General features: G+C 36.1%; 1 protein-coding gene across 1 annotated transcript in view; it reads right to left on the bottom strand.

Moving 5' to 3' along the window:
* dock5 (dedicator of cytokinesis 5) overlaps positions 1 to 1,445 on the bottom strand; it is a 66,444-nt gene extending 64,999 nt beyond the window's left edge. Inside the window, exon 1 of the mRNA XM_056265246.1 lies at positions 1,304 to 1,445. Coding sequence (XP_056121221.1) covers positions 1,304 to 1,346 — 43 coding nt within the window. The 5' untranslated portion in view covers positions 1,347 to 1,445. The remainder of the gene's footprint in view (positions 1 to 1,303) is intronic.
* Positions 1,446 to 12,879: the final 11,434 nt, after the last annotated feature.

Genomic DNA, 12,879 nt, shown 5'->3' on the forward strand with positions numbered 1-12,879 from the left:
ACTGTATATAGACTGAATGTAGCCTATATATAATGTATATTTTATATAAATATAAACATTTTATATATAAATAACATATTTTTCTTAAATATATACGTGTGTGCATTTATATACAAAATAATTATACACAGTACACACACATATATTATGTGAACACAAACTTTTATTTTGGATGCGATTAATTGTGATTAATCGTTTGACAGCTCTATATATATATATATATATTAAAAAAAATATGTTAGATGCAATTAATCGATAAAGAATGCTTAACATTAAATATTAAATTGACTCCCTCTGCAGACATCACGTGTGTGTAGCTATCAGATCTGCTCTTGTTTCAGGGGCAAGTGTTTTTGAATGTGTAGATAATATAAAGTGGGGGTTTTTTGGGTGGAAAACATGAAGAAAACAGAGACTGGACAATTGCATGAAGCAAGCAGAGCATTTACTGTGTTGATTCAACTAAATCAACTAATTTAAAGGTCATTTAATTTCATAGGTAAGAGCTTTAACTGTCCTCAAGTCATTTCAAATGAAGCATGTGACATCAATTGGATGATAGGAAAAATAAATGCAAATCCCACCTGGGGAAAAAAAATCAATTCCAGGGGGCAAATGTTGCCCTTGGACAAAAAAAAGTAAGTCCAAATTGCAAGTGCACAAGGGTACTTTACATAAAAAAGTAGTTTTAGATGGAGTATGGCCTGTTAACTGACCACAAATGTATGCAAATGTCCTTAATTGTTGTTTGTGTGTGTGTTTATAAGGGCATTTGCGAAACAATCCAGCAACTGTATATGTCACTGTGCAGTGAGAGGTAAAAGAGTTCCTTCTGTGTGGCTTTATGGGTGTGTTAACCTGAGCTCATGTGCACAGATTAATGTGACTGGAAGGGAAATGCTGTTAATGACTGTGTGATCACTGTAACTCTGGCCGCACTGTTGCTGTATTTATTGTAATTGTATTGTCCTGCCAAGCCTCCAGGAACCACATTCACTGTACTGTGTACTTATATACCAATGAAGCAAAGTATACACAAATAAACATGTTGTTTGTGACCATAAAGTGCAATGAGATACCCATCCAATCCTCTGAAACAAAATGTCAACAAATCTAAACCATTTTGCTATATGAAACCATCTGAGTAGTTTGTGTATAATAACTTGACAACTTTTCACACAGGTATCATAAGCGCGTGTGTCTTCAGGTAAAGGTGCGGCTGAACGCTGCTCAAACTCCAACGCAAGTTTTCAGAGTGAAACATTGATTAAAAACTAACAAAAGCGCTTTGAAAGTCACTCACCCACTCCGTATTTCTCTCTTTTAGTGGGAATCCAGAGCGTCATGGCAGGAAAACTTGAGAAAAGTGAAATTAATCATATATGATGAACAATAATAGTGTTGTGGAGTGTAGGGCTGCAGCGGTCCGAACATCACAGTTCCGGTGTTACGCAAAGAACCGCTCGCTCGCTCGCTGCGTGTGTGTGTGTGTGTGTGTGTGTGTGTGTGTGTATGTGTGTGACGCGCCCTCGGGCTCGCGCGCACTCACTCTCTCACACATACAAGGCGAGAATTTCATTGAAATCCAAAAGTTTATACATTCCTTAATATTCATTTTTAAACACAAAAATTGCTAAATACTAAAAGTTGTCAGGACATGACGTCAACGTGCTATATATTTAAGATTTGGTCATGGGTTTATAATTAGCTAAAGGTTAGGGTAATGCAATTAGTTGTGATGGTAAGGTTCGGGTAGCTATAGGGGCTAGAATTGCATTAGGCCTATATTATATCACTGAATGTCAGACATACTGACAGAGAGAGACAGACAGACAGACAGACAGACAGACAGACAGACAGACAGACAGACAGATAGACAGATAGACAGATAGACAGATAGACAGATAGACAGATAGACAGATAGACAGATAGACAGATAGACAGATAGACAGATAGACAGATAGATAGATAGATAGATAGATAGATAGATAGATAGATAGATAGATAGACAGATAGATAGATAGATAGATAGATAGATAGATAGATAGATAGATAGATAGATAGACAGATAGACAGATAGACAGATAGATAGATAGATAGATAGATAGATAGATAGATAGATAGATAGATAGATAGATAGATAGATAGATGGTAGATAGATGATAGATAGATAGATAGATAGATAGATAGATAGATAGATAGATAGATAGATAGATAGATAGATAGATAGATAGATAGATAGATAGATAGATAGATAGATAGATAGATAGTTGTTATATTCTTATAGATGGCTGTTTTACTCCTTTGTCTAAAGTGTGTAGTCTGTGTTTATTGTCTATTTTGTCTGTTTATTGTCTCTGAGACTACGTCATTGTTTTTATTTCTCTTGGCTATGCAATGAGTGAATGAATGAAACAATGAACAATAAAACTGTCCGTAGGATGCATACCTACATTTCCCCCTCACTATATATATTTTAACAGGGTGGGGAAAATGTGGTCTTTTTTATTATCGGTTCAGATTTAGTACGTGGCTTTAATAATTTTTGGAATAATTTCAAGGACGGTGAACTGAGCCAGAATGAGATGAGATCGGAAGGAATGTTTGGAATCTTCTATTGTTACAGCAACTGCTACATCTGTGTGTGTGTGTGTGTGTGTGTGTGTGTGTGTGTGTGTGTGTGTGTGTGTGTGTGTGTGTGTGTGTGTGTGTGTGTGTGTGTGTGTGTGTGTGTGTGTGTGTGTGTGTGTGTGTGTGTGTGTGTGTGTGTGTGTGTGTGTGTGTGTGTGCAGTATTAGGTGGAGGGGTGGCGTTCCCATCCCCCTAATGTCAGCAGGACCCCAGCTGTTTAAGTGTGGATTTAACTAACTACCCCTCTCGTATGATTGCCACTTCTGTGTCTCCAGTTTATTTGGACAAAACTAATTCCATGATCCTTCAGCAAACACAGAGACCTTCAGTTGCCAACAAAATGTGTTGAGAGAACATTCTGTCATTCTGCTCTGGCTTATCGTTCTGCCTTCATTTTTATACAAACTCTGAGTTTGGATGATTCAGCAAACAACATTAAAGCACATTTGGTCACTATAGGCTATGATTCCTTTAAATGTTAATATTAGTGTTTATGTTCTTAACATTTGGCTCTTCATTCTTGGGTTGAATCTTACAAACTCCACCAACCAGTCAATAAAACTGTGTTGAACAGATACACAAGCTATACAGCCATTTTTTTAATGATCCAGTCATCTTAGAGTTTCAAACAAGATAAAAATGCTTTGAGTATGGTTTAACATCAGTGCTCTTTATAAGTGAAAATACTAGTGAATTTCAGAAGTAGACAGGAGAACTGAAATGCGGATTGAATGAATAGGCCCACTGACAGAATATCAAATTAGTCATCTTCTTAAAGCCCTTCCAAAGGCTCAAAGCTTGATTTTATATATGGACAGAGTGCCATCTAGTGTTTACTATGAGTCACTACATTCATCTCAGTGTTTTATTCAAATCAAGCATTCTGATTCTGATTCTGAGGTAAAAACCAGTGTGCAAGAGAATATTAAGAACATTATGGTATTAAGAATGCCATAGATAAAAAAATGTAGATATATAATTTAATTTAATGTAATTGTTAGTTGGTAGTATTTTATTTTAATTAAATAAATTAATGTATTTATTTATTTATTTGTTTATTTATTTATTTTTGGAATTTATCATTTTTTGATGTTCTACTGGTCTTTAATTTTATTTAATTTTATTTATTTATTTATTTATTTTTTGGAATTTAAATATAATCCTTGGATGTCCATGAACATTAGGGATCTGAAGGTATGGATCTGTCAACATTATAGAAAGCCACCTTAAAAATCATATTTGGTTTGTTTTTAGCCGATTGTGCATAATTCACAGTTGCACATTGATTTAAATAGTTACTTTGTACTGGTTTGCTTTTTTTTAATCTCCTCAGTCATTAACTGACTCATCAGTGAGGAATGTGCCCTTTAGCCAGTGCACAAAACCTTCAAACTCACCCATAGAGTCAAAGCCAAAGTATCCTGGAGTGTTTAACAGCTGACAAACACATAGCAGAGCAAGATGTTGAGTCAGTATTTAACTGTAAACTGCAAAGAAAGAAAAAACATGCGAGAAATGGGCAAAAACACAACTGGCATTACCTGATCACATTAACACATTAACAGAATATGGCATTATATGATCAGGGTCTGTGTTTATAAATCACTGGTCATGGTTTACATATTGCTCAAAATAATTTTGAATTTATTCAACAAATATTGAGGAGTGACGCACAAAATGCACTTCTGCATTACATTTTGTGTGTCATAAATGAGGGGTTAAAAATGTCTCCTGTATGTCTCTGTACTGTAAAAAATAAAAAATATATGATCAGTAAGCTATGACAACATATGTTTTCACCCTGCTTCAACTCATCACAATAAGTTAAGCAATTTTCAACTTTTTTTTATAAATTTAACAAGATTCAGCCCTTTTAAAAAAAAAATTTAAAAGTCAGTTTAATGTCATTTAAGTTGAAATGACTCAAACATCCAAGTTGGTTGTACTTAAAAAATCTAAGGGAGCAACTTTTTGTACAGCGCATGGTAAATTATATGACAATTCTGACAATCTGAAAGCAGTGCTCCCAGTGTCCAGTAGAGGGAGTTATTGTCCTTCAGACAGAGACGCATCTGCAGAAGCTTCCGTTTATATTGTGAAGTGCTGAAGCTTTTATTAAACTGCTGAAGGTATGAAAACTGTTGAAGGGTTTGGAATACTTGACTGACTAATAAAACATAGTTCAATAGAAATAAGCACATATATCAACAACATATATTATATAAGATTTCCGCTTTGATTGGATGTTTTCTGCAACTCTCAAACTAATATTTTTCCCCTCCTCCAGCCATTTATATTTCACCACGGATTTTATCCATCCCCTTTTCTTCCTGTCACGCTTATGTTAATATTTCTAACCCAAATGATTCACTGGTTTCTTCCTCCTCCTCCTCGGGAACCTTCTCGGAAGCCTGTGCTGTTGAAAAATCATTTTTCTCACCAATCAATGCCGTGTGTTTCCTCAGCAGAATCAAGTGCTGGTTCTCATTTTTCTTTCAGGGTCACGAGGTTTGTTGTTAGTATTTATAGCACATTTAACAGATATTTTCAGTCAAATGTCGATGTTTCCTTACACAGATCATTTATTTTATGGCAACTAAGAGGAAATAATATTGCTCAGTCAGTTGCTCTTTCGTATCTCAAGTGACTTAATGGAGTTGTGAGCTACGTTTCTTTTACAGTAGCCTATGCTAACTCGTCTTTCTCCTGAAATATTAAAATGGGCCTAGAAGTCAAGTCATCTTCATATAGGCCTGCTTTATACAAAACTGATAGTTTTAAGGCAGCTTCTGCAGAAATAAACAGGAAAATAACGATCTATGATGCAAACTTGATCAAATATGAAACGTTTATTCAATGTTGGCTTGCTGTCTGGGGAGGTTTGTTAGCACATTTAACAGATATTTTAAGTCAAATGTCGATGTTTCCTTACACGGAGATCAACTATTTTATGGAAACTAAGAGGAAATAATATTGCTCTTTCGTATCTAATGTGACTTAATGGAGTTGTGAGTATAAGGCTACGTTTCTTTTACAGTAGTGCAAACTCGTCTTGGACGTTTCTCCTGAAATGTATAATAAATAATATAAACAATGGGCCTAGAAGTCAAGTCATCTTTAGCATATAGGCCTGCTTTATACAATACTATTTGTTTCAAAGCAGCTTCACAGAAATAAACAGGAAAATAACGATCTATGATGCAAACTTGATCAAATATGAGACAAAAAAAGCAATAGTCACAATGAATGTAGGTCTGCTCTCCATTTACTCTTCATTTAGTTTCACTGCTTAAACAGATTTTCTATCTGTTAAGATGGGCGGTGATGATGATGGCCTCACTGTAAAAAAAAATATATGATCGATAATTTATAACATAACATATGTTTTTGCATTGCTTTATCTCATCAAAATAAGTTAAAGACATGTTCTACTTTTCGGAAGTTATACAAGATTCAACCATTTTTTTATGTAATTTAAGTTGAAATGACTTAATCATCCAAGTTGTTTGTACTTAAAAAATTAAGGCAGCCACTTAAAGCAAAAATATTCAATGCAGCGAGAGAAAAAAAGAAGAAGAGAATGACGGTGCATGAGAAGAGCTTACAGTACATCAAGTCTGATGAAGTCAGTGAAAGCTTCGATTCAAACCTCTGTCAAAACAAATACTGCCTTTCATCTACTAGTCAAAAAGCGTGTTCAGGAGGTTTCATGCAGTCTGCTTACTGACAAGTGCTGTTTTAAAAACTGTGAAAAAATGAGTTTAACAGAAAAAAATAAGAAAGCAGAATGTCTTTGCAAAAGTACGAAAGGACATGCAAGGTTTAGATGAACCTCTCCTCAAACCCCCACCCTGCTTTCCCTGCCATTAAACTGAATTGATCAGCAGTGCAGGAAACATCCAATCCGTAAGTGCTTGCGTGACCGAGGCCAGAGCAGCATCTTTCTGCTAAAACATCTCTGTGGAAGTCAAAGGCTCAGCACTTCCACCTTAAATCTTGTCAAGGAAATGCAGCGTTTCGGGGCTTAGAACTGCTGATGGTGTTGATCCACTTCCATGGATGTGACCGGCTGCTCTCATTCCTCCAAAACGATGGTGACCATCTGCTTTTTTGGAATCCACAACATGGGATTGATTAGAATTTCAAATTCCATCCATTTATGAAATGACATTTACATTGCAGAATGCTAATATACATTGTTCAGTATTGATTCTCGTGTCTCTTTTGTCCACTGAGTGTTTCCGTGCCCTCAGTCAAGGGCAAATTCCCTCTATTTTTTTTATTTTATTTTTTTTTGTGCAAAAACTGAGTGACAATTGCATGTGGTTTTGCATATAGCCAAGGTCAGGACAAGTCACGTATAGGCTAGTATAACGCTTTATGCAAAACATTGTTTTAAAGCAGCTTCACATTAATAAACAAGAAAATAACATTGCAAAATGAATCAATTATGAAACCAGTTCAATTTCAGCTGTAAAGCAGCTCTACAGAAGACGATAGTGTCATTATTCAGCTCAATTGTTGTTCATCAAAGGTCATTGGTTCGATTCCCTGGAAAAGTCATTTGGATAAAAGTGTCTATCAAATGCCTTAATGTGAATGTAAAACTTGCTGACAGGGTGTTCTGCACTGTAAAAATAGTTTTCAATGTTATAAATTGGAGAGTTCATTTTACAAGAAAATACCATTTCTGTCTTTCCACATAAAAAAAATCACATTAATTCAATGGATTGTTTCTTAATGGTTTGGGAAATGTAGCCTAATAGAAATTTCTGAGTGAAAACTATTTCTAAGAAAATGCTACATTTATTAAATACATTGTCATTCCTCTATATAACTTGTAGGCTATGCATTGGAACGAGAAGGCGTTTCTTCAGGACCATGGTGCAACACGGAACATGACACAAGACTATACTGTAAGTGCAAATACGCAATAAATAAATAAAAATACCATAGGACAATAAATACTCTAGAGAAAAAATAGATACACTGAATATGGACTGTAAATTGTAAACATGGACTAAATGCACAAGTATAACAGCAATACTGGCATTGAAAAATCAGTACCAAAAATGTGCACCAAAAAGTAGGCTAATGTTAGCGGTTTGTTCAAATTATTTGTGAGCATCACTAATAAGTGCACTAAACGAGTGCTCTACTCATTCAGTGATGTTTCGTTCAGTTGAACGCATTGAACCGGATTGCTTTGGTGGTGTAAACGCTCATGTGGACAAATGTGTCACAGAAGACGCTTACTCTCCGTCTACTGACCGAATGTGAGAAAAAACATATCAAGCACAATGTTCTCTCACCATTCCTGATTTCTAACACACACTCACAGCGTCCGGCTGGTCTTGCGGCTGTCAGAGCAGAAACTAAAGCTGCTGCTCTCTGTTTGTTTTTTTCCATCGTCTGCGGGTGTGTTTATATGTATAGCCTATTGCATGAGCTTATGTCACCCATTAGATCGTAAGATCTGAAAAAGCCCATAGCCGACATTTACCCATCCATTAACCCTCCTCTCGAAGAAATCAGGACAGAAGTGGCTGAAAGTGGACAAAAGAGCCGGATTAAAACACCAGGTGTAAACATGTATGTGTCCCCCTCGTCTACTTGTGATCCGATCGACCGAAACGCATCTTAACACCAGGTGTAAACAGGGCCTAAGAGAACCGAACATGTCCCCCCACGCTCACCATATCTGTCAACTCATTCCAACTATTAGCTCATTGTTACTTTAATGCATGTAAGTGCTTTTAACACCACCCTACAAATGATGTCTTCATTCGGCGACAATTCCTGTGTTTCCTCCAGTGCATTATTGAGCCTTTCAGCACAGAACAGATGATACAAAAGCTTGGCAGGATAAAGCAAATAAACTTGCTGAACTGTTGAGCACCAGGCTGTGCCAAATCCTCCTAAAACAGGCACTGCAGCACAACTGCTCAAATATATGCAGAGATGCATCAGTGTCTGTCAATGCTGCCTGTTAGTGCATCGTGGTGTGTGTGGTGTGTGTGTGGTGTGGTGTGGTGTGGTGTGTTTTGAGGTGTGGTCTGGGTGCAATGCAGTGCTGGACTGACCCACGTCACTAGTGGGACCACCTCTCCTCATCTGTGACTGCGCTTGCCAATACTGTACTGAGAAGGAGAGTGAGGAGGAAAGCACTGCAGATTCTGGGTGTTGCCTTTCAGGTCCTGGACAGAGGGTAAAGGTCAGGTGACACTGACAGCAATGGAGCTAGACTGCTTCTAAACAGAATGCAGTGTCTTTTGCACCAAATGCATGGCAAATAAATCACATGCAACTCAAGATAGTCCTGTTTTTACTGGTCGCAGTGAAACGGCAGAATATGAGAGTGAGGCAGGTGTCCCGATACAGTCGTATAATGGAAATGACAATAAAAGCTGACGCAGACCTAGAGGATATTAATCATCTTGGCTCAGTGGCCTTAGACGTATTCTCTCTGTGTGTGTGTGTGTGTGTGTGTGTGTGTGTGTGTGTGTGTGTGTGTGTGTGTGTGTGTGTGTGTGTGTGTGTGTGTGTGTGTGTGTGTGTGTGTGTGTGTGTGTGTGTGTGTGTGTGTGTGTGTGTGTGTGTGTGTGTGTGTGTGTGTCTGCCACACATGCATTTGTGGGAGATTTATATCCACTGCAGTAATGAAGTTACACTCGTTCTTTGGCAGAAGCATTAAACACCTAAGAGCTCTGCAGCAGCGGATGATGATACAATCTTACCTCAGACACCACCGTATCATATGCACAAAGTGAAAATGCTCATTATTCCCTGTGTATTTTTTCCCAAATGTGTATTTACAATGATAAAAGACAAGATCATTTTTGTTATTAAATCCTCCTGTTTATATATTTTTGAATTTGTGCACATACCTCTGGTGAAATAAAGCTGTTGTTGTTGTTGTTGTTGTTGTTTTTACACAATTAATATTTTTCTTTAAACAGAAAGTAGATTAAAAAATACTTATAATCTACGAACAAAATACATTTACACAAAAGGACATTTAAATAAAAGAAACGATCGCTTAAAACTATTACAACAACATTTATAATTCTACGGGTTTTAAATTCACTAAAAGCAATTACTGTACATCTTTTAAAAAATGCAAATTGTTTCAAAAAAAGGCACTGAAAGCCTGAGCTTTAGAAACATTTAACCCCTGCGAGTCCTGCATTATTCAGGTGATTCTTGCTGTTACACCAATAGGAGGCGCTCTGCACACACACACACACACACACACACACACGACAGATGGACACAGTGGGACCCAGAGGACAGACATCGTTCTCAAACATGACAAAGAAAGATTCTTGTTTCAAGGTGTGTTCGTTTAAAGAGACATTTGAACATAGAAGGGTCATTGGAACATCCACAGTAGCGCGATCAGATTATCAACTATTGATTTTGTCTCTTGTTAGTGAAATATTGTTGTTGGCAGTGTTAATAGTTCATTAGGTTACTGTTGTAGTGATTTGAGTTCGAAAGCTGATCGATACAGTGGTCATATCATGAGGAATCATTTCAACTTCCATTTCAATTTCAACCCAGAATGACTTGAAAACATACTGTAACTTTAAAAACTCTTTAGTCCAAAAAGAGCATTTATTCAAACTAAGCTGTAAAAATGGGTCATTCTGCAGACAGGTGAAAACATTAACACACTCCTAAATTTGACTGCAAATTAACGCCTGTCAAAAATATGGCCCATCCAGACACAATCAGACAATAATGATAACGAACTAAGAGTAAAATGTGTAAATCTGCTATGCTCCAGATCATTTCAGTCTGATAGGAACATTTCCGCACAGACTGTGAAGCAGCTTTATGAATCTGTCTTGGAAGGATGGGGAAGTTAAACACTGACAGCAAACTCACAGCCCGGGTCTGAGCGGAACTGAGCACTTTCATTAACTAAATAAAGTAGGACTGCTTTAGTACTCAAAAAAGAGTTTATCATTAAAAAGACCTAGATAAAAAATTACAATAAAATTACTATTAAATAATAATAAAAATGATATTTTAATATGATAAAATATCATAAGTGACAACTATGTAACATAAGTAAGAACTTTAAATAACAAATGAGGGTTCTTTTTTTCTTTTGACCATGTGGCACAAAATCTCATCTCAACACTTATGATGAACGGCTATGCTCTTCTTTATTTTCTCATTTCATCTGAATGTCAACATTTGTAAATTTAAGGGTAGGGAGACCGGGGACGGTTGTAACACTTTTTTCTTCAGCACCTAAAACGACCTTTTTTTTTTAGCTACACGTCTGAAACTTTTAGGCAAAGTACCCATATTTGTCTACTACAAATGGCAACAATTTAAATTTCTTCAAAATATATCACAGACTTTGTGAGATGATCATGAATACAAGGTGGTCCTTTGTTACAACCTACCCCACTACTGGGGTAGGTTGTAACACATACTGGGGTAAGTTGTAACAGGTAGACAAAATGCACAAAAACTAAGGGTATTCCAAGTGATATGCCACAACATCATTTTTATTTTAAATGAATGGCTGCAACAATAAAATATGTGTGAATATGGGGGGTGTATGTGCATATTTCGTGTTTGTGCATGTGTAAACAATGGTGACAAGAACAAACAAATGAAATGCATTTTTAAGTCACAATGGTGAAAAAGAACAAAGAAATGAAATGCATTTTAAGTCACAATGGTGACAAGAACAAACAAATGAAATGCATTTTACGTCACAATGGTGACAAGAACAAACAAATGAAATGCATTTTACGTCACAATGGACTTATACACTAACACAATAACACTTTCAAAACACGTGTTACAACCTACCCCGCCACTGTCACAATTGTTTAACTAGCTGTATTAGCATGGTGCTTTGAAATTACCAGGAGATTGATACACCATTCTTTACTATAGAAACTACAGTTTGACCTGATATAACTCATACAACATTATCTACAACGGTAGAAGTACTAAACAAAATATTATCTTGTTATGTTTTTTTATTTTCTTATCTCAGAATTAGATTTTCTGCTGTAGCTTCAGGAGAGATTGCAACAAAGACTTGAAAACCTCCGTGTGAGATCGTAAAGGAAGCCTGAGGAAACTGAAACTGTCACATGACTCCTATCTTATCCCTGATTGGTGGAATTGGTAGTGTTACAACTAGCCCCGTGTTACAACCGTTCCCGGTCTCCCCCTACGTTTAGATGACAACGATACTAAAAACATTGCGTTTTTTTGTACAGATGACAACATTGTCAAAATGATACCTGATCACGCAGATTTACAAAAACGGCTGCATTATTCATGCCAGGCCAGGTGGCGATGTCACTTTGAGTAGAAACGCTACACGCCTATAGACGGAACATGTAATACACATGCGCATGATGTCACCATTTCACAAATTTGCATTTTTGTAGTTTACACAGAGACAATAATGGTATTGTTTTCAAAAACATGCACTTTGAAACCCATTTTAAAACGTTTTTGTTTTCAGGCCCTCAAAACGCCATTGTCTTGTAAAAAGAATAACAATATAATTTAAAAAAGAATATAATTTGTGCTAAATGTTTTTATTTCCCTTATTAAAACATTGAGAGTTAAACATAGCAATATAAATATAATTGAAAAGTAAATGCACGTTGTTCTATCATACAGTCTTAAAAATAAAGGTCCAAAAAGGAGGTTTTCGTATTCCAAAGAACAATTTTTGGTTCTTTCCTCAAAGAACTTTTTTGTTTTGTTTTTTACTGTGAAGAATTTCAAAATTCTAAATAACTTTTTCCACTATAAAGAACTTTGTGTGGAATGGAAAGGTTCTGTGAATGTCACTCACAGCACAGGTTCTTCATGGAACTGAAAATGCGTTAAGAGTGTATAGGTCCTTCTAAAAAAATTAGCATATTGTGATAAAGATGATAAAAATTATAAAATAATTAAAAGTTTAAAATGATCAAAATTAAACTTTCATATATTTTAGATTCATTGCACACCAACTGAAATATTTCAGGTCTTTTATTGTTTTAATACTGATGATTTTGGCATACAGCTCATGAAAACCCAAAATTCCTGTCTCAAAAAATTAGCATATCATGAAAAGGGTCTCTAAACGAGCTATTAACCTAATCATCTGAATCAACTAATTAACTCTAAACACCTGCAAAAGATTCCTGAGGCTTTTAAAAACTCCCAGCCTGTTTCATTACTCAAAACCGCAATCATGGGTAAGACTGCCGACCT

The sequence above is a fragment of the Rhinichthys klamathensis genome, unplaced genomic scaffold (genome assembly GCF_029890125.1).
Source record: "Rhinichthys klamathensis goyatoka isolate OS25496 unplaced genomic scaffold, OSU_Roscu_1.1 h1tg000231l_1, whole genome shotgun sequence".
In the NCBI taxonomy this organism is placed as follows: domain Eukaryota; kingdom Metazoa; phylum Chordata; class Actinopteri; order Cypriniformes; family Leuciscidae; genus Rhinichthys; species Rhinichthys klamathensis.